General features: G+C 42.7%; 2 protein-coding genes and 1 long non-coding RNA gene across 3 annotated transcripts in view; 1 reads left to right on the forward strand and 2 right to left on the reverse strand.

Moving 5' to 3' along the window:
- Positions 1–24,198, reverse strand: part of LOC308476003 — an 81,804-nt gene extending 57,606 nt beyond the window's left edge. Inside the window, exon 1 of the long non-coding RNA XR_013985631.1 lies at positions 24,006–24,198. This is a non-coding gene — a long non-coding RNA (uncharacterized lncRNA). The remainder of the gene's footprint in view (positions 1–24,005) is intronic.
- Positions 611–7,850, reverse strand: CFAP97D2 (CFAP97 domain containing 2). Its single transcript, XM_081003314.1, has 5 exons — positions 7,477–7,850; positions 5,920–6,000; positions 4,841–4,959; positions 3,495–3,687; positions 611–1,923 (listed from the first exon to the last, which is right to left on the reverse strand). Exons 1-5 carry the CDS (start codon positions 7,567–7,569, stop codon positions 1,753–1,755), a joined length of 657 nt encoding a protein of 218 aa, XP_080859440.1. The 5' UTR covers positions 7,570–7,850; the 3' UTR covers positions 611–1,752.
- Positions 20,510–24,962, forward strand: part of RASA3 (RAS p21 protein activator 3) — a 127,464-nt gene continuing 123,011 nt past the window's right edge. Inside the window, exon 1 of the mRNA XM_081003009.1 lies at positions 20,510–20,741. Coding sequence (XP_080859135.1) covers positions 20,687–20,741 — 55 coding nt within the window. The 5' untranslated portion in view covers positions 20,510–20,686. The remainder of the gene's footprint in view (positions 20,742–24,962) is intronic.

A 24,962-nucleotide genomic window follows, 5' to 3' on the forward strand; every position in this document is an offset into this window, starting at 1 on the left:
CTGCAGAAAAGCCTCTGTTCTTGTGTTGCCACCCTCTGGACAGTTTATATGGGGAGAGGAGGTCCTCAGGATATTGCGGTCCTGAGCTCGATTCGGTTGTGTACTTTTGATGTGTTTTATTTATGGTTTATGACTACTTTTGTCCTGTTTGTGACTACGTGAATCTTTCTATGTTGTAAACCACCACGAGCGAGGTTTTAACTATGGAAAGGCGGCACACAGATAAAAGACTACTCTCAGGACAGGATGAAAGAATGAAGCAAGTCATGGCTTAATAGCAGCAGTCCCAGAAGGATGTGATGAAACTGGTTGGTGATAAGATTCTAAATCCCATCATCCCTGACTACTGGCTAGCTAAGGCTGATGGAAGCTGGAGTCCAAAAACATTTAGAGAGCCACCAGTGCCCCATCCTTTGTGCACCCATTTTCTACAACCAAGCCTATTCCATTTGTTTTGGTAGCAGCCCTTCGTCTGCATGTAACCTGATTAATCAAGATGGGGTCTCAGAAGCTGGACAGGTTTGGACCATTACATTACCACCTAAGTTTTTGTAGCAGACTTCAAAGAGAACATTTCATCTTTGCTGTCACTGGAGGAACACTTTAAATATTTTATGAAGACAACTGGCCTTTATTTCAATAGCACTTACTTTCAAGTAGTATGTTTCAACTTTTGTTTTTATCCAGTTCCACTTTACTTCCACTAAGGGAACTCAAAGCAGCTAACATTAGATACAAATAATCAAGACAATATAAAGAAGCATGATAAAATAATAATAATAGTAATACCAATAATACTACAAATGAACTGAACAGATCATCAGTTCATCTTTTCCCAAAGTCTTCTTAAGAGTCAGGTCTTCATTTGGCACCACAAAGCATGTAGTATGTGGGAATGTCAACATTATTTTATTTCTTGGCTGAATATCTTCTTTAGTTGCTTAATTTCTCTCTACATAGCTTGACACAGGGAGTCCTAGGATGCTGATTGAGAATCAAAGGTGGATTGTAGGTTGAGACTGGTTGAAGAGCACTAACTAATTTCCTGCTCAGCTAACCCCCAACCCTAAGAACCAGAGGCATGTGTCTCTGCCACTGAAGGTTGTGCAGATGGGACTGTCACCCTCAGGCTGAGAAAGGTTAACCTTCCATGATGTAGACTAACTCAGTGCCCCCCAAACCAGGCACTCAGAATAGTTAAACAGATTATATGTGAGATGTATAAATCATAACGGATGGAAGCAAGATGTTTCAGTGAATTTGGCTCATGAATGGAGAATCTCCCTTAAGTGTGAATAAAACCCTGTTTATAACTATTTGGGAAAACATTTCCCCCCTGGTAATTTTATTATTATTATTGTAAGTTTTGCTTTGGTGGAAATTCTTCATCTTTGGCTGTAAGTCACAACCCAGATCCCAGCATTGCAGGGGGTTGGATGAGATGATCATTGTGGTCTCTTACAACTCTACAATTCTGTGATTCTATATAATTCACCCAACCGTGCTTTCTTGGAAGTAATTCCCACTACGTAATTTCAATTGGATATACTTTCCAAGTACCTGTAGGATTGCTGTTCTGGCCAGCTTGCTTATATGCTATATCTAAGAGGAATGTCTAGAACTTATTACAAATAAAGATTCTAATATCTACCCTTAGTATAACCAAGATAATTTCTTAATTATGCATCCCCTTATATCAGGTCTTCCGTTTAGGAATATCCATTATCTGGAGTGTCATCTTAACACATGGAATCACACTTTTTCTACTGGATTTTCTCTTTGGTGATCATTACTTGGTTTTTTTATTTGATGAATCAGTTCTTCTTCCTCTGGTTCCTCTGCTTTGTTTGTCACACACCTATCTTTCAGATCTCTTTTTTTCTTTCTGTCTCTTTCTGATGTTGTTTTCTTTAATTTTAGTTCCTATGGAGGGACAAATAAATGATAAATTCATGTTCCACTAAATAGATGAATATTTTTAGGTAGATTTTTGTACGACTGCTGCAAAAAATGCTAAACTACTAGACCCTTTAAACTCTAAGAACAAAATATTATTAATCACAACTGTAAAACAAAACACCAATGTATTAAACACCAAGGAATTTAAATCAATAAATTGTTCTCTTTATTTGCCCTTTAGACGTCACATTAGGCTATATCTTGCACTGAGCTTTTCTTTATCATTTTTGTTGCTCAGACCTGTTTTCTCAAAGCACATGCCATTGCAATCTGAATTGAAATATATGGTATTTACACCTGAGGTGTGGGGATTACTAGTTTAGTTTTCTTGTAAAAGCAGCGATTCATGGGCTGAAGAATTTGAGTTTCAAGAACATTTTGCAATTTGTGATAAATGTAAGATAGATGGCAGCTTTGCAACTTGAAATTCGTTTCTTATGTGTTGCATTTAAATCTCCCATTTGTTGCATGAAGATAACAGGCTTAAATCCTCCTTAGGGGAAGGTGCCTTTCCTTTTCTCCAATGTCTAAAAAATTGCTTCTGCTGATCTTTGAAGCCAGACCTGAAAGCATTACTCAAGAACATAAAAGCTGACTTTAGAGGGATGGGGAAGGCAAATGGACTCTCTCATTTTGGTGCTAATGGTATACTTCAGCAGAAAGAAAAAAAGCAGGAGTTAGAAAGATAAACGTTCTTCCTCTGACTAAGGAGAAAAGTGTACAGTACTGTATGTGCAAACTGTAACCCTAAGATGTAGGGCATTGGTTCTCAAACTTTTATTTTCAGAATAAAAATTTGCTTGCGCCACGCCAAATATTTGTTGATAAGAAATATTGGAAAACAAAAATAAATTCCTAGCAGTGTTTCATTTATAACACAGAACACAACTACTTTATAATATGATCATAGGACGTCCAGAAAGTTTAAAACAATGCAGCTACCTAAGAACACTGAAACACCTTTGGTGTAGGTAGAGTGTACAGATTTTTAATTCACGTATGTACTTACTTTGTTCAGAAAAATAGTTTTCTGATGCTCTGGTACATATGCATGGAGTTTTGAGCATAATATATTTCTGTGCCCTATTTCCTCTAGTGTACTGTGTGAGCTTCAACTTGCATCATTTAAAATCTCAACACTGCCTATCAGTTAGCTTCTGTAAACTGCCATATTAATTTGCCCAACAGTAGAAATAATAACAAGGCTAAGCAAAAATTGATACTGGAAGCAAATGCTGTTTCCACACACATGCAAAATGTAGTTCATAATACTGAACCAACTGTTAATTGGAGCTGTGTCTATGAAATTATGTAGACAATATTCTTGCAAACAGATTTGGGTCCATGTGCATTTTTCCTACCTATGATGCATCCTTTCTAGCTTAATTAAATTGGCTGAGAAATTTTACCTGTGGTATGATTCTGTAACGTTTAATTAATTGATTACTGTATTTGTTTAATCTGGAAACAGAAGACCAGGAGATAGGGACCCACCAAACTGAAGAAATGTGTACATATTTTAAAACCGGACTTACCTTTTGATCCTGCAACTTGCACAACCCACAAGGATATCTTGCAATACTGTTCATGTAGTTTTCAGCCTTTTGCCACTCTTCATTCCACTTTTGGACCGTATACTGAGGTTTGCAGTTCATAATTCTTTCCAGAATGGCATGATTCTCCTGGCTTACTTTTAGAAATTCTCGTTCTCGTCTTTCTCTATTTAAGCTAAAGGGGGGAGGGTATTATATACTGTTGAAATAAAGTCTCTATCCATAGCATGGAGGAGAAATACACCTATAGATATTTTTGGCAGCTACAATGCTTCATGTGCAGAAGAAAACGAAGATTAGTACAATAAAAAAACACAGAGACAAATACCATATACATACATACATACATACATGTATACATACAGTACTAATATATTATGAGCAGCATATTATGGTTTGCCTTACCAAACCAATTTATAATAAGTAATTGAGCATATGTTTTATAAGAAATATAGTATTATATATAGTACAATTTCTTCCACTAAGAAAAATCCCACCCACCCCGGATAATGGCTTCAAAAATTCTGCCTGACATTCTCCTTAAGGGAAAATCATATCATGGCTCCCCTATCTCACTCCAGTTGTCAAATTGATGTGGTTCACTCCGAGTTCTGCTGCTTGTGTCCCAGAAGTTTGATATGAGATTGTTCCTTGCCGTAGGGAAATCTCTGGACAGCCAACAACCAGCCTCTGTGTGCCTATCCACAGTTGGATATCATATAGATATTGTGACATATCCCAATCATCACTTGGAATACGTTACTGGTTAATACACTTTTGTACTATTGGAGGTCTCAACAGGGAACAATCCAAAATCTCAGTTTATTTTTATTTTTTAACTGTTTATAAAATTTTGTGCACAGGTAGGAGACCCTATGGATAATATTGGGCTAGAACAACAACTATATTAGTCCCAAGTTAGTACTGAATCTAACTGCACCCTTTCGTTGATTCCCCTTCTCTACCAATACTTTTACCATCCTCTGTTTTTGGACGATGCACATTAAAAAAACAAACACCTTTGTGGTTTTAAAAGTTTTTTTAAAAAGGAAAAAAGCTTAGTAAAATGCGTACTGTTACTTTCTAACATTTTCTTTGTTTGAAGACCCTTTCCATTAGATGATTAAATTGTCAAAACTCCCCCCCCCCCGCAAGGAATGGCAGCTTTAGTGGCCTTTACACAAACATTTGAAAGAAGGCATGCCTGTGAAACAGCCCCAGAGCTTTTTGTTATTATACAGGTCATTAAAGGGTAAGTTATTAAGTGCCATGGTCAATGCTGTTAATGTAACTGGATAGCCTTATACCAGTTTGATTGCAAGGCATACCTTTTGGGCTCATACTCATTTTTGTTATCAATTCTTCCTTTGGTCCTCATGATACGAGACATCTTCTCTAGCAGCAAACGGTTCTCCCTCTCGATGATCGACAGGTGGTCCTTCTCCAGCTGAAAAGACAGGGGGATACTTAGGGAAACGAATTATGTTCCATACATCCTCTCTAACCAAGGACAGCTACAGCACTTGATTCCCCCACTCCCTTCATGCTTGTAATTTTGCATGCTGTGGAATATGACGGTAGAAATGCTATATTTCAGGATGAAATTCAAAAGTAGATGAGATCTGTACACACTTAGAACTTACTGAAATTGAGTCTTAAGTAATGCAGAAAACTCTTAAAGTTGTCTGGGTTAATAAGGGGGAGGGAAAATAAAAACTGCGTTCTAAAATCATACTAAAGACCCATCTCATTCAGTATCCTGTTTCCAACAGTAGTCAGTGCACGGACCATTGTTAACTAGAGTCCCTCGGGTTGTTGTTTTACTCAGGCTGAGATATACTCAGAGTCGCAAAGTGGTTTCATGCTCTTTATTCAGCTCATAGTGGTGAGGAGGAATGAATGAAAGTCCCCTCAAAGTACCTGCTTTATATACATTCTTTACACAATGGCCTGCACATGATTGGCTAATTCCGGAATTCTACTGTAAGCCAATCAGGTTGTGGATTCACTTCTATCTGGAGCATGATTGGGTGGTTCCTGCCAACCAATCATACTGCTGCATTGTTCTAGGACCAATCAGACTGCTGCCTTTTGGATCCTATTGTTCTAGGACCAATCAGACTGCTGCAGTTTGGATCCTATTCAACTCAGTACATAACACAGGCCTTTGGTAGTTACGTTAGTCTATAGTGTGTTTCTCATCTTTTAGTGGGGTGTGCTTCTTATTGTGTTGTTCTATGAGCGTTGTAGGAATTTTGTATTGTACATTCTTTTCAAGATTCTGGTTTTGAATTCATTTTACCTGTTCATATTTTATCTTATGTCACTTTGAGACCTTTTTTGTATAAAATAACAACAACTAATAATAATAATAAACTTCATTTAAAAAATCAAAGCAGCAACATACCTTAAGTTTTCTTAACTTCAAATGAAGATGCCCATATGTTTGAGGAGTAGAGGTGTCCACCACAGGTTTGGTAATCTGAATCTGCAGTGGAAAACAAAACACTCCTGGTTTTTAGTCTTTAAATGTGCCTACAGAATAGAAGGGAATTTCTTTCGTGATTTAGGCGGCAAAGCCATTGTACACTATGCCCTCTCTGTAATCTTTGCTGATTGATTCTATTATGACAATGACCCCATAAGTACAAATATCAGACATGAAGACGGATCCACATAAGAACAGCTTGCTGAATCAGGCCAATGATCCATGTCTAGCATCCTGTTTTCAGAGTGGCCAACCAGATGTCTGTAGAAAAACCCAGAAGCAGAACATGAGCACAAGAGCACTACTGCCTCCAACTGTGGAGGTAGAGCATAGCAGACATGGCCATCGATAGTCCTCTTTCAAAGCCATCCAATTGGTGGCCATCACTGTCTCCTGTGGAAGCAACTTCCATCATTTAAGTATATGCTCTGTGAATTAGCTCTTTCTTTTACCTGTCTCAAATCTTACAACATTCATCTTCCTTGGCTGTCCTTGAATTGCTAGTGTTATGAGAGGGGTAGAAAAACGCAACGTCCTACTTAACCATCTAGTCAGCGGGGGGGGGGGGGACTGTGTAAAAATTATAAACGATGATGCAATGCCAAAAACAAACAAACAGAAAGATTAGCACAAATAAACGATAGCGCCAGAGCAACCTACTTATTTGACTACCCAGGAACCAGCATCCACCTCTGAACTTTGAAAAAAAGAGGGAGATGTTATAATCTAAATGCAAAAGCCATCCATATTGAGCAAAGGAAAAGCCCTAAATCAAAAAGGTTAATTTTCACCTTGAGTGCCAAACTCAATGACATATTTCCTTCTGTTTATATCAGTTTACAACAAAAAATATATATTACAAAGGGTGATATCCAAGGAGTTCATTGATTTCAGTGGGTCTGCTCTGAGTATGACAAATGTTGGCTATCACCCAAAAACTATAAACTCTAGAAAGCTAACATTTCTCCAATGGTTAGTTCTCATGTAGGTTTTCTGACACTAATTAACCTTTGTGCGTGTGTGGCTGTATAATTTGTAACAGAAGAATAGTGGTATGAGTTTTACTTTCCCCTGAGGACTCATAGCTTGGGGGAGCCCCCAGATCTATATTTGTGCAATAAAAGAATACCCATTGATAAAAACCATTGATAAATGCAATCCCTTTTCGTCACGGAAATTAAAGGAATGTAGGAAGTGGCCTACAGCGTTCGCGTGAAATGCTTATTAATTTTTCTTGGAATGATTTTGAGATTGGACCGTTTCTTTGTAAATAAATTCTTGGCATGGTAGCAATTATTTGGTTTAAAGTGTGGAGGGGAGTCAAGAGGGAGCAATGTACGGTGCATACTAAAACAGCAAACTGAGCGGTGGCTAATTGTTATGTCCTTGGCAGAAATGCAAAGGCATTTCCTCTCAACAAGTTTGGCTTTGTGCACGAAGCAGCTTGCGATGTTATAAGAGCGCCGCCACACTTACCTTTCTCTTGTGTTCTTCGTACGTCGCTTTGTCCCACTTTTGCTGAAGGTATTTATTGCCACACGGCAAAATTGGCTGGTAGGATCTGTGCATCTTAAAACAACATGAATTATCTCTAAAGAGATAATCTCAAAGAGAGTGCATCATTGGCCAGAAGCTTCTTGAGCGAAGCTCTAACAACTGTGGTGTGTTTGCAGCAGGTCATGTGGTGGTTGCTATGGTATCGCTGAGGCAAAAAGTGAATAGCTGGTGATAGCATTTTCAACAATATGTTTGGGAAGTAGCAAGCAAGAACCAAGAATCTAAGACTGCAATCCTGTACACACTTTTAAGGAAGTAAGCCCCACTGAAAACAATGTGACTTGCTTACTGAGAGTGTAGATATGTATAGGACTGAACTGTAAAACTAAGATTCCAAAGGATATCCTTTTCAACACATTAATTTCTGGAACAATTACACTTCTAAGTTTTTTTTTTATAGCATTGCAAGCAAGTATAGATTTGCACAAAAGTAGGATGTGGGTGGCGCTGTGGGTTAAACCACTGAGCCTAGGACTTGCCGATCAGAAGGTCGGCGGTTCGAATCCCCGCGATAGGGTGAGCTCCCATTGGTCAGTCCCTGCTCCTGCCAACCTAGCAGTTCGAAAGCACGTCAAAGTGCAAGTAGATAAATAGGAACTGCTCTGGCGGAAAGGTAAACGGTGTTTCCGTGCGCTGCTCTGGTTCGCCAGAAGCGGCTTAGTCACGCTGGCCACATGACCCGGAAGCTGTACGCCGGCTCCCTCGGCCAATAAAGCGAGATGAGCACCGCAACCCCAGAGTTGGGCACAACTGGACCTAATGGTCAGGGGTCCCTTTACCTTTACCTAGGATATCAAAATCCAAGACACATAATGAAATGTGCCCTCTGTCATTTGTTAAAAATGGTTCTCTGCTAAAGACTATATTACACATTATTGTGTGGAAAAAAATCCTAGGTAGGAAATAATGAGAAGCAGCCTGTAGGATCATTGTGTGTGACAATTCCACATATATGGGGTCTTTGTTCCCACCGCCGACAAGCACATGCACATACAGTGAGAAACCCACATAATTGTCACACACATCTGCATTGCATATAGAAAGCTTGCAATGTGTGCATGCACTTCCTACGACATTTAATTATATATTAGAAACCTTTATATCCTATTTAAGGATGACATCAGAAAAGTCCAGCCTCCTGCTCTCACATTGGCCAACCAGATGCCAATGAAAAGTCCACAAGCAGGAGCTGAATGCAAAGGAACTCTTCCCCAGTTCTGATTCCCAGCAGGTGATATACAGGGACATGCTGTCTCCAATGGTAGAGCATATTCATCATGGTTGGTAAGCCACTGGTAGCCTTAACTTCCATGAATTGTGATTACTTTTAATGGTCCCAGAGTATCAGAAGCTACTAGGGCTAAGACCAGTCAGGAACCCTTGTGTTTTGGTACAGCTGCCTCACGTATTTCAGTTTGCTACCAGAGTTGCAGTTTAGGATGTCCCTAGGTAGCTAGGGATGAACGGCCTTTTATAGAAGTTAAACGTTTTGCAGAAAACCAGTAAAAGGAGAGGGAGTATTTACTTATTACATGTTTTATCCCTTCCTTAGAACGAGGTGCTGTGAGTGAGCACATACTCTAAAAGTTTAAAGGAATTTGGAAACCATACTTCAAAGCGCTGCAAATTATCCCCTTCTCAGATTCATGCTGGGACTGCCCAGACAACTAGAAAGGAGGAGAGACAATTGGTAGCAGCAGCAGTGGGCAGGCAGGAGGCAGTAGCAATAGTGTAAGATGTCACCCATGAATTATAGGAGGATGGCCCTGCAGGCAGTAGAGGGAGAACACACCATCTGCTAGCAGTACTGCACTGCTCAGTATGACTCATGATAGGACTCACCTTGCTTCATTCTGCCAGATTCTGCCAAAAATTTGTTAGATAGTGCAAGGTTTCACTTTGGAGCTGATGTTGATTTATCGAATTCCAGCCTTGGCTCCGCCTTAAATCCACCCAATTCCTCCAGGCTCCATCCCCGATCTCCCAGATTCTTTTCTGCGCTAGCTTTCACCCCACACCGCGGGACTGTATTTCTACCCTGCCTTAGTTCTGGCCCCACACAGATGTATCTGCAGCCATGTGTCTTTTGTTCATTTATTGACTCTCCCTGCTGGAATGGGAATACTTTGTACAAAGGGGAAAGAGATTAAGTGCCTGTCAGGAACACTAAGCTAGGTGCTTTCTCTCTCTTGCTCTTTCCGTTTCTTTAAATCCTCAGAATGTTGCTGTGCGGTTTGATGTGGAGAACTGCTGAACATCAGGCAATGCAGTGCATTTATAGTAAAACTTTACACCAGAGCTTTCCCATTGCATTTAATGGCATTCCACAGCTGAAAGGCTGAATTCCCAATTCATGTGCTCATAATAGTGTTTAAATGCGTCTTCCCACCCTCCTCAGGACTGGAATCTAACACATTGTATTTTGCAGGATTAGAGGCACTGAAAGAGTATGGAAAACAGCTCCTGCCCCACGCATCAAAAATGTTGTGCAGACACACATAACAGGTCCTCTACATTTGTGGGTGATATTCCTAGTCTAACTGATGTTAGAGAAGGAAAGGCATTATTCACAAGCCATCTTTATGCCAACTTTACCTCAGAGCCATTGTATTAAATGGCATAATTTAAAGAGCAGGGAGCTTACAAGTTCATGGGTTAGCTCTGGCTTCTGATTGAGGCTATTGGTGCCACTACCAAATTCTAAATAAGACGTGATGAAAGGTTTAATCCAAGGTTTTATTTATAAGGAAAACAAAGTTGTTTTCAAGTTTGAGGTGTAAAATATATATTATACCGTATTTCTTGCATGTCTATCTGCTCTCCCACCTGGTGCTGTTTTTAGTAGGCGTCACTGACACCCGAGTGGATCTGATTTGATTCAACTTTGCCTGCTTGGGTTCTTGGGGAAGCACATAGGTTGGAAGGGTGTGTGTGCAGTTTGTAGTCATCCATAGAAATTCCACATTCCTCACTAGGAAACCAACCTGTCTGGGAACAAGATGTGAATCTCCACTTGCTGTTGTGCCGGAAGGACATTTTATTGGTGTACTGTCAATCCTGTGGTTTTGGAGAACCCTTGAACAATAATCCCGGGAGTCTTAAATGTAGAAGCGGAGTCCACCTTATCTGGTCTGGCTCTGGACTTCATGGTCATCAAGACAACTGTGGATCTGCCTCAATGCATCACGGGTCAAGCACATGTTGCAGGTCATACTCTCAATTGGTCTTCAGTACAGAGCAGACTGGGAGTGATCCAGTGCCGAGAAGGTGAGTGTCACCCCCTGTCATAGACAGATCACTCCGAGGTGAGATTAGGGTTGGCTGTGACTGAGTCTACAGGAGTAAGGGGACGGTTTTTGTTATGCAAGGGAGGGCCTTCCTGGTGGTGGTGCCCCAGTTCCTCCTGGGGAAATGTGCTTTCCTCCATGTTAAAAACTTTTTGGTGTCAACTGAAGATCCATGTGTTGTATGAACTATTGGGACATAAAAGGAATTAACAATTTTAGCATCACTGTCTGCTGAACTATATTCTTCATTTTCTAAATATGTATTTTAGAAGTTTTAATAGTTTTGTGATGGTTGTATTTTGGAGTGTTGTGACTTCTGTGGGAGTACATAAATGCAATTGATGGTGACAATTGATGTTACACCTGTTTTTTATTTTACATGTAATATGTAAATATAGACATTTGTATGTCATCCTATACCTGAGTGTAAGTGTCCCACAGTTAGAAACCCATTCCTGCTAGAGGGTGGCATCTTCATTGTGCAATGTGACTATTCACAAGTGGTTCAGCTTGTGCAGCAAAATATGCTTTTGTTCCACAAAACATTGTTTGTAGAACAGAGTAGCCCAAGGCAATACAGAAATTGGCTATTTCTGATTTGACTTCTGATGATAAACAGGAGAATATTAGAAGTGATTATCTCTTCACTGGTTTAAGCTTCAGCAGAAGCTGCAGCAAATACAGACACAGAATTAATCCAAAGCAGACCTCCTTATCCAAGCAGTATGTTGACAGACTTCATCTGCAAGATTCTGGTAAGCTCCCAGAATTGTTCACAGCATTCCAAATGAGACCATGCCAGTCCCAAGGTACTACTATTGCTTACTGAGTCACAGGAACAATGTTCCTGCCTATACAACCTAAAAATACCATTAGCTATCTGTGCCGTAACAGCACATTGTTGTTGCATACCCATCTTCTGCCCATTCTGCTAAAAGAAATACAGATATAATGTACAGCAGAGTTGCAAATGCCATGGGTTTCATTCTGCCTCATCGTGTGAATGAATAGACTGTGTTAAATCATTAAAATATTAGGTGATGAAGATGTATTAGGTGACATGATAGCTTCGTCAGGGATGTGATTGGTTGGCTTTGGTGATGGGTCTTTGACAGAAGCAAGGCATCACTTCATATTACATTTATTCAAGTGGTGAACGTGCACCTACAAACTCAGCCCAAATCTTCAGTGTGCTGGCTTTTCAGTGCTGCATGTGGAAGTACGGTCAGTGCTGTGATACTCCCTGCATATAATAATACAGCCCATGTTTATACCACTTATCCTTGTTTTTTTATAATGAGAAATCTATTCCTGCATCGGCAGATGAGTTTTTCTTTGTTTGCGCTGCGCGCAAAATGATACAGTTGTGCTTATTTGTGTGTTTGCTCTTATGTTTGTGTTTCATTCATAGGAGACTAACCGCTATCTTTTGGGCTGAAACTTATTTGAGGTTTCACCATTTCCAGCAGGTGGTAGAAATCTAGGTAGAAATGGCTTGCTTATCTATTTATATAGCAATATTGTGCACTGTGACTTGTTTTATCCACAGCGATTAGACTGCATAATTGACACAGATTGGCAACAGCTGTAATTTATCTGTGTAACATGCAATTATCGTCCTAGGAATCAGAGAAAGCATGGAATTAAAGAACCACCCTAAAGAAAACAAACGTATTATATTAGGGACTGTGCCCCTGCTCACTTTGCTTGCCAATTCCACCTACCCCTGCCATACCCCCTCTCAAACCCACCCACCCCTCCCTTTGTACCTAGCCAAAGTCACTCCCCTCCTCCCTTCATTCCACACTGAAGCTAGTACTTTTTCCAGTCACTGTTCCTACAAAGCATATATACTGCCTCATAGAAAGGGACAGGGAGAAAAATGGCTTAGTTTGCATACCTCCCTAACTCACACTCCTTGAAATGATGTGCAAACTGAAACACAACATATCCTTAGTAATCCAAACTTCTCTGAATTTTGCAGTGCACTTCTCCACCCAATTAATGTGTACAAAAATGTATGCACAGGGGTAAAGCCAACTGGAAGCTGCAAAATCCCCATTGGACGTTCGGCTTCCAAAAATAGTTTGTAAACCAAAACAGTCACTTCCAGGTTTGCGGAGTTCGGGAGCCAAAATGTTTGAGAACTAAGCTGTTTGTAAACCAAGGTATGACTGTAATAATAATAATAATAATAATAATAATAATGTATTACTGAAAACAACAAACAGAAAGGCATTGTTTTTGTTGCAAAAACATGTATATGAGGCAAAATTGCATTTAACAATATACAGTGGTATCTTGGGTTAAAAACGTAATTTGTTCCGGAGGTCCGTTCTTAACCTGAAACTGTTCTTAACCTGAGGTACCACTTTAGCTAATGGGGCCTCCTGCTGCGCCACTGCCGCGCAATTTCTGTTCTCATCCTGAAGCAAAGTTCTTAACCTGAAGCACTATTTCTGGGTTAGTGGAGTCTGTAACCTGAAGCGTATGTAACCTGAAGCTTCTGTAACCCGAGGTACCACTGTATACCTTGACTTGCCAGCTAAACCAGGTGAGGGTAGCCTATGGATCTCAAACCCTCAGTGAGTTAGGGACTTCCTCTGCATTCAAAGACTGCCTCCGGCAGATTGAGCGGATGAAACCAACAGTGGATCAAACGGTCAAGAAGCGGTTTCTGCACGGGCTGTAGAGGGAAGTGAGGGGCAGATGGGGCTTGTCAACCTGGGAAGGTAGCCCATCTAGGAGAAGGAAAACTCTGATCCTAAACCTCCACTACCTTGCAGTATATCTTCAGGAGAAGAAAAGGCTAAGGAGTAAACTCTACACAAATCCAGAGTGGAGTCCCTAAGACAGTTGGATGGTGCCTTGTACGCCAAGCAACTGCAGCCAAGCTGGTGCCAAATGTATTGCTTTGGACCACATCAGAGGGGGTTCTTGTCGACTGGGCAGCCCTGGACCTCCATATTGGGGAAGTCACTTGGGTGCTACTAACACAGCCGTTTGACTTCACCCCTGGAGGCGTCCTCCATTTTCTCTCAAGACAGATGGATGCTAACAACAGCAGCAATATATATGGAGAAAACTACACTAAAATACTGACAAATTTTAATGGGGACCTTATTTTTTAAAAAATGCAAACTCATGTGGAAACGCAGAAAAAAGATTGGAGAAACCAGAAACTCTACTTCTGCTATACTTCCAGATTTGACATTCAAAACAGATTTACATCTAACCAGAAGAGGGCGTAGAAACACTGCCTCCCGGATAGACGTATGAATCCTTTCTGAGGCAGGAAACAGTATCCGTGTTTCCTTTCAACATAGGAATACTTAAAAAATAAATTAATTATACTGTTGCTCCATGTTCTTGAAGAATATGTTTGGAGAATCTCTTTCTGGCAACTACATTTAAAATGTTATATCTAAGAAATGTTGATATGTTCAGTTATGTACAGAGTGTTATGTGCTGTGTTCTCGTTAGCTGTTTCCATTATGTTAAAGTTAGGTAATTAGAAAATCTCCTAACTCTACTTCCTCTCAAGGGAAACCTCTCATCTAGATCACTGAAAGGAAGTGATTTCCTTGCCTGGCAGGAATGAGTCACAGAAAACGACCTTCTGTGTAAGTCTAATTGTGGCTTAATTTAGATTTCAGAACCCTCTGCAGTGTTATAATATGGACACATGTAGTTCTGAATACAGAGCCGCCGTGAAAGTTGGCCTCGATCCTGAAACTGTATAAATTCAGCAGAATTAAGTACAGAATAGTTTATAGGATACTGAAGTCAGGAAAGGAGGTACAGTGGTACCTCAGGCTAACTACTTAAATCGTTCTGGAGGTCCGTTCTTAACCTGAAACTGTTCTTAACCTGAAGCACCACTTTAGCTAATGGGGACTCCCGCTGCTGCCGCACCGCCGGAGCATGATTTCTGTTCTCATCCTGAAGCAAAGTTCTTAACCTAAGGTACAATTTCTGGGTTAGCGGAGTCTGTAACCTGAAGCGTATGTAACCTGAAGCGTATGTAACCCGAGGTACCACTGTATTCTTTTTAGGTTCTTGTTTGAGAGAGCTACACAGCAAAATTATATGGAGAGGTAGGGTGCCCTTAATTAAGTCCCACCACTGATTATACATGTATATTACTGCTTCAAAACTAGGAACCATTTTTAATACAAATCTTTGGAACTGCACTGGAATTCAGTGGACAACAGTATTTGCTGTCAAACAGAACTGCACTATGCACAGCACAGACTCTTGAAAGCACTGGGTCTTTCTGCCATATTAATTTATAATATTTATATCCCACTCTCCAGATAGAGGTCTCCCAGAGCAACTAAAAAGCAGCAGGAGGTCAAAATGGAACAAGATAGACTAAAAATCAAATAAAAGCTTAGTGAAATAAAAGGTGAATTAAAAAGGTAATTAAAACAACCACAACACCCAAATAGGCTCAGCGCTAGGGGAGCCTCCTTGGAGGAACCATTCTATAGTCAGGATACCACAACTGTGAAGGCCCTATCTTTAGTCACCAGCATCTTGCCTCTGAAAGTAAGTGGGGGGTTGAAGAAGGAAGATCTTAGTAACTGGGCAGGGAAAAGTAGCCAGCCCCTCAGACACTATAAATCTTAAGAGCTTTAAAAGGTAAGATCTGGAGACTTGTGTTTGTTTCAGAAATGGACAGGAATCAGTACAGTTGTACTAAGGTTGATGGGGAGCCAGTGTGGTTCATGTCTTCGCTCCTCCACATGCAGCTGCTGGGTGACCTTGGGCTAGTCACACTTCTTTGAAGTCTCTCAGCTCCACTCACCTCACAGAGTGTTTGTTGTGGGGGAGGAAGGGAAAGGAGAATGTTAGCTGCTTTGAGACTCCTTAAAGGGAGTGAAAGGCGGGATATCAAATCCAAACTCTTCTTCTTCTTCTTCTTCTTCTTCTTCTTCTTCTTCTTCTTCTTCTTTTGCTCACTTTAGCCATTGCATTTTGAATATTCCAAACTGTCTTCAAAGGCAGCCGCAGAAAAAAACAAAACCCTGAGTATTACCAGCACGTGAATAATGGTGTTCAAGCGATCTCTGTCCTAAAGAGGCCACAGTTTTCATGCCAGCCTCTGCTGGTGAAAGGTGTGCCAGAGAGGATACCTGGGCATCTAAAGATATGATTGGACAAAGGGCCTCTGCCCCTGCTCACTCCATTTGCGAACCCCTCAGCCATTCCCCCCCCCCGTTAACTCCCTAGAGCTTGCCTTCCCATCCCAGGCAACTACTACACCCCCTTTTCACCTTGCAAACCCTATTTCTGAAGCCACTTCTCTCATCTGTGCTGCAGCCCTGCTTTGAACCTGTTTCCATCTTCACCCCCATGTCCTTGCCTCCCTTCCTTTTGTGCAACCCCCTTACACTCAGACCACCCCATTAGTCCTGTATCTTCCTCCTCCCACACGTTGGAACTACTACGCACCTTTTCACCATCTGTCCAGTTGCAAAGTCACCATCTCCTCCTGTTATTCTGCCCCTTTTGTACTCCATCTTTCTTCATCCCCAACAGACGTTGGTGGGGTTACCCATCTGCCACCTCACTTTTAGCTGCGGATTTTATTATGTTTGGATGTGCACAGGAATTCTGAGGACAACCCTACCCGTCTCTGCACTACCTTTTCTCTCTCTTTTTCTATTGCTTTTCTCTGCCACCTCACTCTCTCCCCCCACCTTCTTCAGTAAACTTATAATAGTCAGATAACCTGAACTTTTCAATTAATAAAACCATTCACAAAACCTGTAAACTCCAACAGGGCCTATTTACCAATACTGCATATGCAAAAATGTTTTTGAACTCCATCCCAGTTGTTACAGTATCTATAACAAATTCTCATGCACCCCCTAGAGTGCCCCCCCTCTGCCCCCTTAACAAAACACTGGCTTAGGAATTTGCGTTCTCTTAAGTGTACTTAAGGAATCCAGTTCTTGAATCTAATTTCTTGGCGCTACTCTGAGAATCAAAAAGCTACAGCAAACACAGTCTAAGGGATGCAAACATTCCACAGCAACCAAATCACCTCGACTGACATAGAGAAAAAGAATATGAATGATCAGAATGTCACTGAATCCTAGGAGGAATCTCAGCTAGATCATACATGGCAGTTGGCTATCCAACCTCTGTTTAAAAAAGGATAATACACATTCTCTTAGGGTAACAACTTGTGCAATGTATGTTCCTCTCACCTCTTGTGTTGTTCTTGACCTTTTATGAGTGACTAGTGACGCGGGTGGTGCTGTGAGTTAAACCACAGAGCCTAGGACTTGCCGATCAGAAGGTTGGCGGTTTGAATCCCCGCGACGGGGTGAGCTCCCGTTGCTCGGTCCCTGCTCCTGCCAACCTAGCAGTTCAAAAGCACGTCAAAGTGCAAGTAGATAAATAGGTACTGCACCGGTGGGAAGGTAAATGGCATTTCCATGCATTGCTCTGGTTCGCCAGAAGCAGCTTAGTCATGCTGGCCACATGACCTGGAAGCTGTACGCTGGCTCCCTCGGCCAATAAAGAGAGATGAACGCCACATCCCCAGAGTCGGTCACGACTGGACCTAATGGTCAGGGGTCCCTTTACCTTTACCTTAGGATGAGGATATTGGGTGCTTCACAGCCAACATCACAGGTCCCCTGTGATGCAAGCACCACATACTACCTTGGACCTGGTTTTTAAATGAACATTTTGATAAGGCACTGATGTGCTCAGCTGATTGGGACTGTGTGTTGCAAGCACTAAGGGGCACAAGGGAGAATTGGGGTGTTCCTTCAATGCCGGATGAACGACTCCAGCACATTTTCAGATATAATCTCTGAGCCTGTACCTCCCTCAACTGATAAATCTTGAATCTTGCACCATGGCATATAATTCATTCTCACTATGCTCCGTGGCTGAATTTCTTGTTGCTAGTTAAAAATAAATAAATTAAGGGTATGCTTGCATTAGTGTTCCTTGTTGTAGTACCTAAGAGGTTGCTTCTTATAGTTCCAGTACACTTTGTTCCATGGCACTTCCTGCTTTCTTTAATACTAGGCTCCTTTTGGGGCAAGCAAAGGATACGGTTTTTATTTCTAAATGTTGACGTCCTTCTGCAAATCTTAACAACACACTTTTTTTCTGAATAATTATAACCCCCTAGTTCCTCTGTGAATTTTTCACAGCTAACTTTCCCATGATTTTTTATCTTTCCCTGGGTAGTTTGGATTGTTCGGTACTTTGGTTGGAAAGGGAAACTTGCATATTACACAGCCACACAAGCCTGTGTTTACCACTGGGTGCACACTCAACAGAGAGCCACAGCTAATCCTAGCTGAACATACCAATACGAATTTTGTTTTCTCGTGCACTTGGCACTGACAAAGCATCAACAGCATGCTGCTTTTCACTATCAGTACCATCATTACAGTACTGTTATTTGGGTGACCAAATAGAGCCAGTGTGGTGCAGTGGTTAAGAGCGGTAGACTCGTAATCTGGTGAACCGGGTTCAATTCCCCGCTCCTCCACATGCAGCTGCTGGGTGACCTTGGACTTCTCTGAAGTCTCTCAGCCCCACTCACCTCACAGAGTGTTTGTTGTGAGGGAGGAAGGGAAAGGAGAATGTTAGCTGCTTTGAGACTCCTTGGGGTAGTGATAAAGCGGGATATCAAATCCAAACTCTTCTTCTTCTTCTTTGCTGGGATCAATATCCATAAACTTACACCAATCCTCTGTCAGGAACAAGTCAGTAGTAAATCACACTGTGCAAGTTGGAGTGAACTGTTAGTAAGAACCCGATCTGCACAGACTTGGCAGAGTGTCAGCCCAAATGAATACAGCAGCTCATCCCCAGTAGGTCTTGCCCATGGATCAGTTGCAGTGGCTGAAAGTCCCTGTCTCCCCGCAGCTCTAAAAGTACCCTCCTCTCCAGGGTTTTCCCCCTCAAGCAATCAGAGACTGCACCTGTGGGAAACTATCAGTAACTTCTCCTCTGCCTTTTTTTGTGCCTCTTCTGGAGATCTTCTAGATGCAGAATTTGCCAGTGGCAAAGTAAGGAACTCCAACCAGCCCACGGTGGTAGCAGGGAGGCTGCAGCAGCAAATGGGGTGCATTAAAAGAGGGAACCCCAACAGGTGGCAGCAGAGAATGGTTTCTGCGGCTCTGCACCTACAAGCCAATAGGAATTGCCAAGCCAGGTTTAAGATAGTTCTAAGTTTTTCCTCCTAGGTGCATTTCCACAATAGTAATTTTTAGCCAGTACTGTACTGGTTCAGCTGGTAAAGCTTAGAAATCCCTTGAGTGAAGCCTTTCTACAGACCAGTTCAGCCCTTCAATCTTTCATTCACAAGCAGAAAACGCCCTGCTCTCCTTGAGCAGATATGTGAAGCCTGCTTTGTGGAGGCAGCTTGAGCCAGCCTCAGCACTCATACTGACTGACAAGGGGAATACAAGTGTCACCCTTCTGTTTGTTAAACTTATTCCAACCATTTACATCAAAGCACAAGGCGTGACTCCACCTGACATGCTCAGTCAGCAGAGCATAACACTCTCAATCTCAGGGTCGAGGGTTCGAGCCCCACGTCGGGAGAAAGATTCCTGCATTGCAGGGGGTTACATTAGATGACCCTCCACAATTCTATGACTCTCTGCCTGAGTTCCGACACTACGTTTCCCCTGCACTTCCCGCTTCCACCACTCGATGGAGTGTGCTGTTCCTTCCCCCCTCCTCCTCGCCGCCGCCGCCCACAGCATTCTACTGCTTTTGCACACTGTTGCTAGGATATTCTGGCATCAGGCGACACAGGATGACCGGAGCTCAGTGGCAAAATCGAATCACAGGGCCCATCCCATGCACAGAATTTTAGAATCACAGAGTTGGAAGGGACCCCGAGGGACATCTCGTTCAACCCCCTGCAATGCAATCTCTCTCTATATATATTGCAGAATGGAGTGGGATGTGGGGTGGGAAGAGGACAGGCAGACTCCTTTTTCCACGTCCTACTGACTCACAGCCCGAGAACCGTCCTGTGGAAGTGCGGGGTAGTGGTAGGGCGAAAGAGCCTTCCAAGAACAGGAGCCGAGGACCCTTCGTCCGTCCCCCATAAAATATTTGAGGGGGCTGGGATGGACCCCCCCCCAAAGTTGATGAGCATTACCATTCAAACGGAGCGCGTGCACTCCAAGGGGTTTTCAAGGAAACACAGGCGACCCCGATCCTCCTCGCTTTTACTCGCGAGAGGCACGCCGCTCAGGTTTCATAAGCGGGAGGCGATAAAGCAAAAATATCTGGCTGCGGGCCATTTATTTGACTACTTTCCCCTCTCTCTCCACCACCACCACGCCTTGCTCCTTCAGCTCCCGATTTGGGCGGGTGCACTGAAGCAGAGGCGCTTCAGAAGTTAAAGCTGCAGGACGCCCCCCCCCTCCACCCACCAAGCTCTCCTCTCTCTCCCTCCAGCTGTTTGGTTTTGCGCTTACAAATCTCTCCCCGCGTTTCTCCTTCTTTTCGCCCAATAGGGAGCGGCCCGCCTGGGCTGGACCAATGGAGGGCGCCGCACAGCCATACCCCGCTCAGCCAATGGGAGGGCGGCCGTGGGGGCGGCCGCTGCCAGAGCCGTGTGTTCTTCTGCTCTTGCGAAGTGGAGCGCGAGGGTGGGGGCGGCGGCCCAGTGCGCGCGCGCTCCCTCCCTCCTTCCCTCCCTCCCTCTCTCTTTCCCCCGGTCCCGCTTCAAGACCGCGCATTGTATCTCTCGGCGCGCGCGCTGCAGTCGCGGGGCTAAGAAGGCAGCCCTCTTTCCCGGCGGCGGCGGCGGGGGAGCTTTCCGCAAGAAAGGAGGAGAAGCCATGGCGGTGGAAGAAGAGGGGCTGCGGGTGTTCCAGAGCGTCAGGATTAAAATAGGTACCGGGGCGGAGGGGAGAAGGAGAAAGGAGTAACAAAGGAAAGGACGGGAGCTGGTTGCTCCTTGCAAGCCGAGCAGGGGCTTTGCTCCCGAGGAGCCACTGCAGCCCGGTTGGGACGGGCAGGGGCGCCCCGTCGGCTGCCTGGGCTCCCCCAGCAGCAGCTAAGGCGGCAGCACCGGCCCGCCGCTCGCTCTTATCCGGCCCCTCGTTTGTTCCTTCCCGTGCAACCCGTCCCTGTGGAGAAACGACGGGTCCTCCTCAGGAAAGGGTGATGAATGGCTTGGGTGTGTGTTAGTGTGTTGGAGAGGGGGCCCTGAAGTTTATATAGGGTGAAGTGGGAGTGGGGGGGGGATGCTGGCATAGGAGAGAAGCGGGCGAGGATGCTAAGGAGCGGAAGAAGGGATGGCAGTAAAGTGTAAAAAGAAGAAGTGTGGTTGTGGTGACGGGTGTGTATGTGTGTGGGGGGTGTTGTCGCCCCTTGTCAACTCGCAAGATGTAAGGCAAGTGGCTCGCGCCCAATTTGCAGTGTGGGAATGGCTTTGCTGGGTCTTTCTAGTCGTTGCATGTGGCTCGTGCTCTTGCAGAAGCTCGGTTTGCCACTCCAAAATGCCGTTTAATTAATATGTGGGGCGGGATTGCCAAGTACGGCAGTGGCATGCTCAAGTCTGTGGGGTGTTCTTGCTTGCCAATGGGTGTACAGTTAATTTCAGTCCTGCTCTTCCTAGCTCCTTTTTTTCTATTTCTGATGACCGACTAGTTTATGCCTATTGTAGCTGTATGGATATCTCCTCTTTTTGGGACGCTTCTTACTGTCACTTGTGTGTTTTATCTCTCCCCCCCCCCCCCCCCGCTTGGGTTTCTGTTGTGCCAATGTCATCCCACTGCTGCTTAGTAGCTTCCTGTTGGCATTTCTGCATCCTATATGCTCAAGAGGCAAACCATCTTCTTGCCATTTCCTGTTGGCACAGTGTGATATGGTGAAATGTCAATTTTGGTTCCTCTTTGTTACCACTGTCACTCATGAGTCTTAAAGTCTGTGTCATTTACACTTTAATCCTATGTATGTCTATTCAGTTCTTTGTGGCTTACAGTCATGTAAATCAGATGTATAGTATTGCTGCTGCAATATCATTTTCATTATTATTTGTTGTATTTTGCAATTTGTTGTCCGTTACACTGTTTTTCACACTTTTCTCAGAGTTCCCTCTGGTGATGGCCATTCTGATATTCATCGGCAAAGTCTTTATCAAATGACTGACATAGCTTGGACAAAGCAACATAAATCCCTTGTATCTATCTTAAAATATAGATGGTGATTTCTTCATATAATAATACTTTGAGCACAAACCTATCTGCTTCGGTTTCTGGGACATCTTTGACAGTTGTGGTTGAAAGAAACTCACCCCCCCCTTTCTCTCTCTCTCCTCTTCTAATCTAGATGAACAGAGTTTGTGTCCTATATCCCTGAATAGTTCTTCATTGTGCTACTTTCTTTTGCTTGTTTATTATTATATTTATTTCCCGCTTTCCTTCATTAAATTCAAGGGTTGCCATATTCCCAAACGTCAAAATTTGGACAGAGTTGTATAGCTTTTGGGGGGGGGGGGCTTTTCTTTGAAAACCTGAACATATGACAGCCCTAGGCATACATGGTTCTCCTCCTCCACATTTTATCAACACAGCAATCCTGTGAGGTAGGTTAGGCAGAGAGAATGTGACCATTCTTTGTGTTTCATGGCTGAGTAGGGATTTGAAGTCTGATCTTCCAGGTGCTAGTCCAATACTTTTAACTAATAGTAAGGGTCAGTGGCCAGAAATGGTCGGAGTCATCAGCATCTCAAGGGTTGTATGTACAGTGGTACCTCGGGTTAAGTACTTAATTCGTTCCGGAGGTCCGTACTTAACCTGAAACTGTTCTTAACCTGAAGCACCACTTTAGCTAATGGGGCCTCCTCCTGCTGCTGCGCCGCTGGAGCACGATTTCTGTTCTCATCCTGAAGCAAAGTTCTTAACCTGAAGCACTATTTCTGGGTTAGCGGAGTCTGTAACCTGAAGCGTATGTAACCCGAGGTACCACTGTAATTTTGTCACAGAGCTGCTCCTGCCTGAAATGCATACATCCCCCCCCCCAAAAAAAATCCCCTTATGATTTTTGATCAAACTTTTGCAAGTTTTTTGTAGTGCTTTAAACCTACTTCAGCTGACCACAGTAGTCAGGGAAAAAAATTAAGTGTTACATGTGTAGTACCAGTTCTACAGTATTGGCTGTAATTCTCTGAAACTACCAGCTGTTCACAGCCAAGTTGGTTTGAATTGTATGCGGTGCACATATACAAATAATACTGGTGGACCAGTTTTGTGCTTAATGTACTGAACGGATCCTGGGAAAGTGTACATAAAATGACTAGTGGTAAACATAATAAAGATTACCTGTATTCCAAGCTGCCAATGCTTGTCTGCTATTGACAATTCACAGCAAGCAGTTGCTCTGTGGCTTTCACAGAAGGTAGTTTTAATTTGTTTGAGAGATGTGCTATTATTTTGACTGTTGAATGACTTCCAGACCACATCATTAGAAAGTAAGTGACAGATGTCGCTGTTGTAGATTAAAACTCTCTCTGGTATTATTTTGACTGTCCTGGGTTACAGGGCAAGTGCTATACCCTTAACAAATTAAATCCAGTGGGAGGACTCTATTCTGCTACCCCCCCCTTTTTTGCAGAAGGCTTGACTTGTTGATGCATGTAAAAGCAAATTCACGCCCATCATATAATGCAAATCCGGGAGGGAAACATTACCCCAGTTTGGAAAAAAGATGATGTGAGAGCTTTCGCCAGAGTACTTTGATTCAGCATATGTTGTTTTGTAAAAATGCCATTTAAATACATTGGAAGTAGTCTGTGCAAGGCTGTTAAACCCATGCCTTTCAGAATGTTGATGAACCAGTATTGCCTTCTGGTTCCACAAATGAAAGAAGACCTCATCATAGTGATCACTTTGGGTTGGTGAGCCTGTCTGTAAAGAACGGATGCAGAGAAAAAGCAACACAAACTTGTTAAAAATGAAAGCCTTGGCTGATGAAGAATGAGAACTATATATTTTTTAATCGGGGCAATGGCCATATTGTCAGATGCTTATAATATCTCAGTCCCACGATTCCAGGAGCAGTGGGGGAAGGAGTATTTCTTAAAACATGTGCACATGCCTATGTTCTCAGTTCATGGGTCGTACCCCCCAGGTTCCTTCAGAAGTACAGTGGTACCTCTGGTTACATACTTAATTTGTTCCAGAGGTCTGTTCCTAACCTGAAACTGTTCTTAACCTGAAGCACCACTTTAGCTAATGGGGCCTTCTGCTGCCACCACACGATTTCTGTTCTCATCCTGAAGCAAAGTTCTTAACCCGAGGTACTATTTCTGGGTTAGCGGAGTCTGTAACCTGAAGCGTATGTAACACGAGGTACCACTGTAGTTTTACTTAATGGGGGATGGGAAACCTGTGGCCACCCAAATGCTGCTGGACTAAAACTTATATTATCCCTGGCCATTAGCCATTTTTTGTTTTGCAGTTTAACCATCAGTGTTAGAAACTTATATATATAGGCGAGGTGCCAAATGTCTCCTTGAACCAAGGTTACAGCCCCCAAAATGGAATGTCTAGTTGCCATTTTTGGGCAAGACGGCTCTAAAGTCTTATTTTTCAAATGATGGACTCACTGTGATTGATTCTTTTTTTATATAATAATTTGTATTGAGTTTACATTATTTTTACCATAATCACAATCCATTAGAATCATAACATCACCTATAGCCTTGCTCAAACTGAGCCTCGACTCCTCCCCTCTCACTCCTTGGCTTTCATAAATATTCACTTACAACTTAGCATTTCTATCTTAACCTATTTACCTTCTTTCATGCTTATAAAATTTACCTTGATAATTGTAAAGAGGTTCCAAAAATTAACTTTACAAAACATTTTAACTCAAACCTGCAAACGTTTTCAAATGTTTACAATGTTCTCTCATATATTGTATAAATTTACTCCAGTCCTTTTCAAACAGCTTGTCGCGCTGGTTTCAGATCTTCCCCGTCAGCTTAGCCAGTTCTGCATATTCCATCATTTTAGCCTGCCATTCTTCCAATGTTGGAAGTTCCTGCTGCTTCCATTTCTGGGCTAAAAGTATCCTCGCGGCTGTGGTAGCATACATAAATAAATTTAT

Source organism: Podarcis pityusensis (assembly GCF_964106645.2).
Source record: "Podarcis pityusensis genome assembly, chromosome: 4".
Classification (NCBI taxonomy): Eukaryota; Metazoa; Chordata; class Lepidosauria; order Squamata; family Lacertidae; genus Podarcis; species Podarcis pityusensis.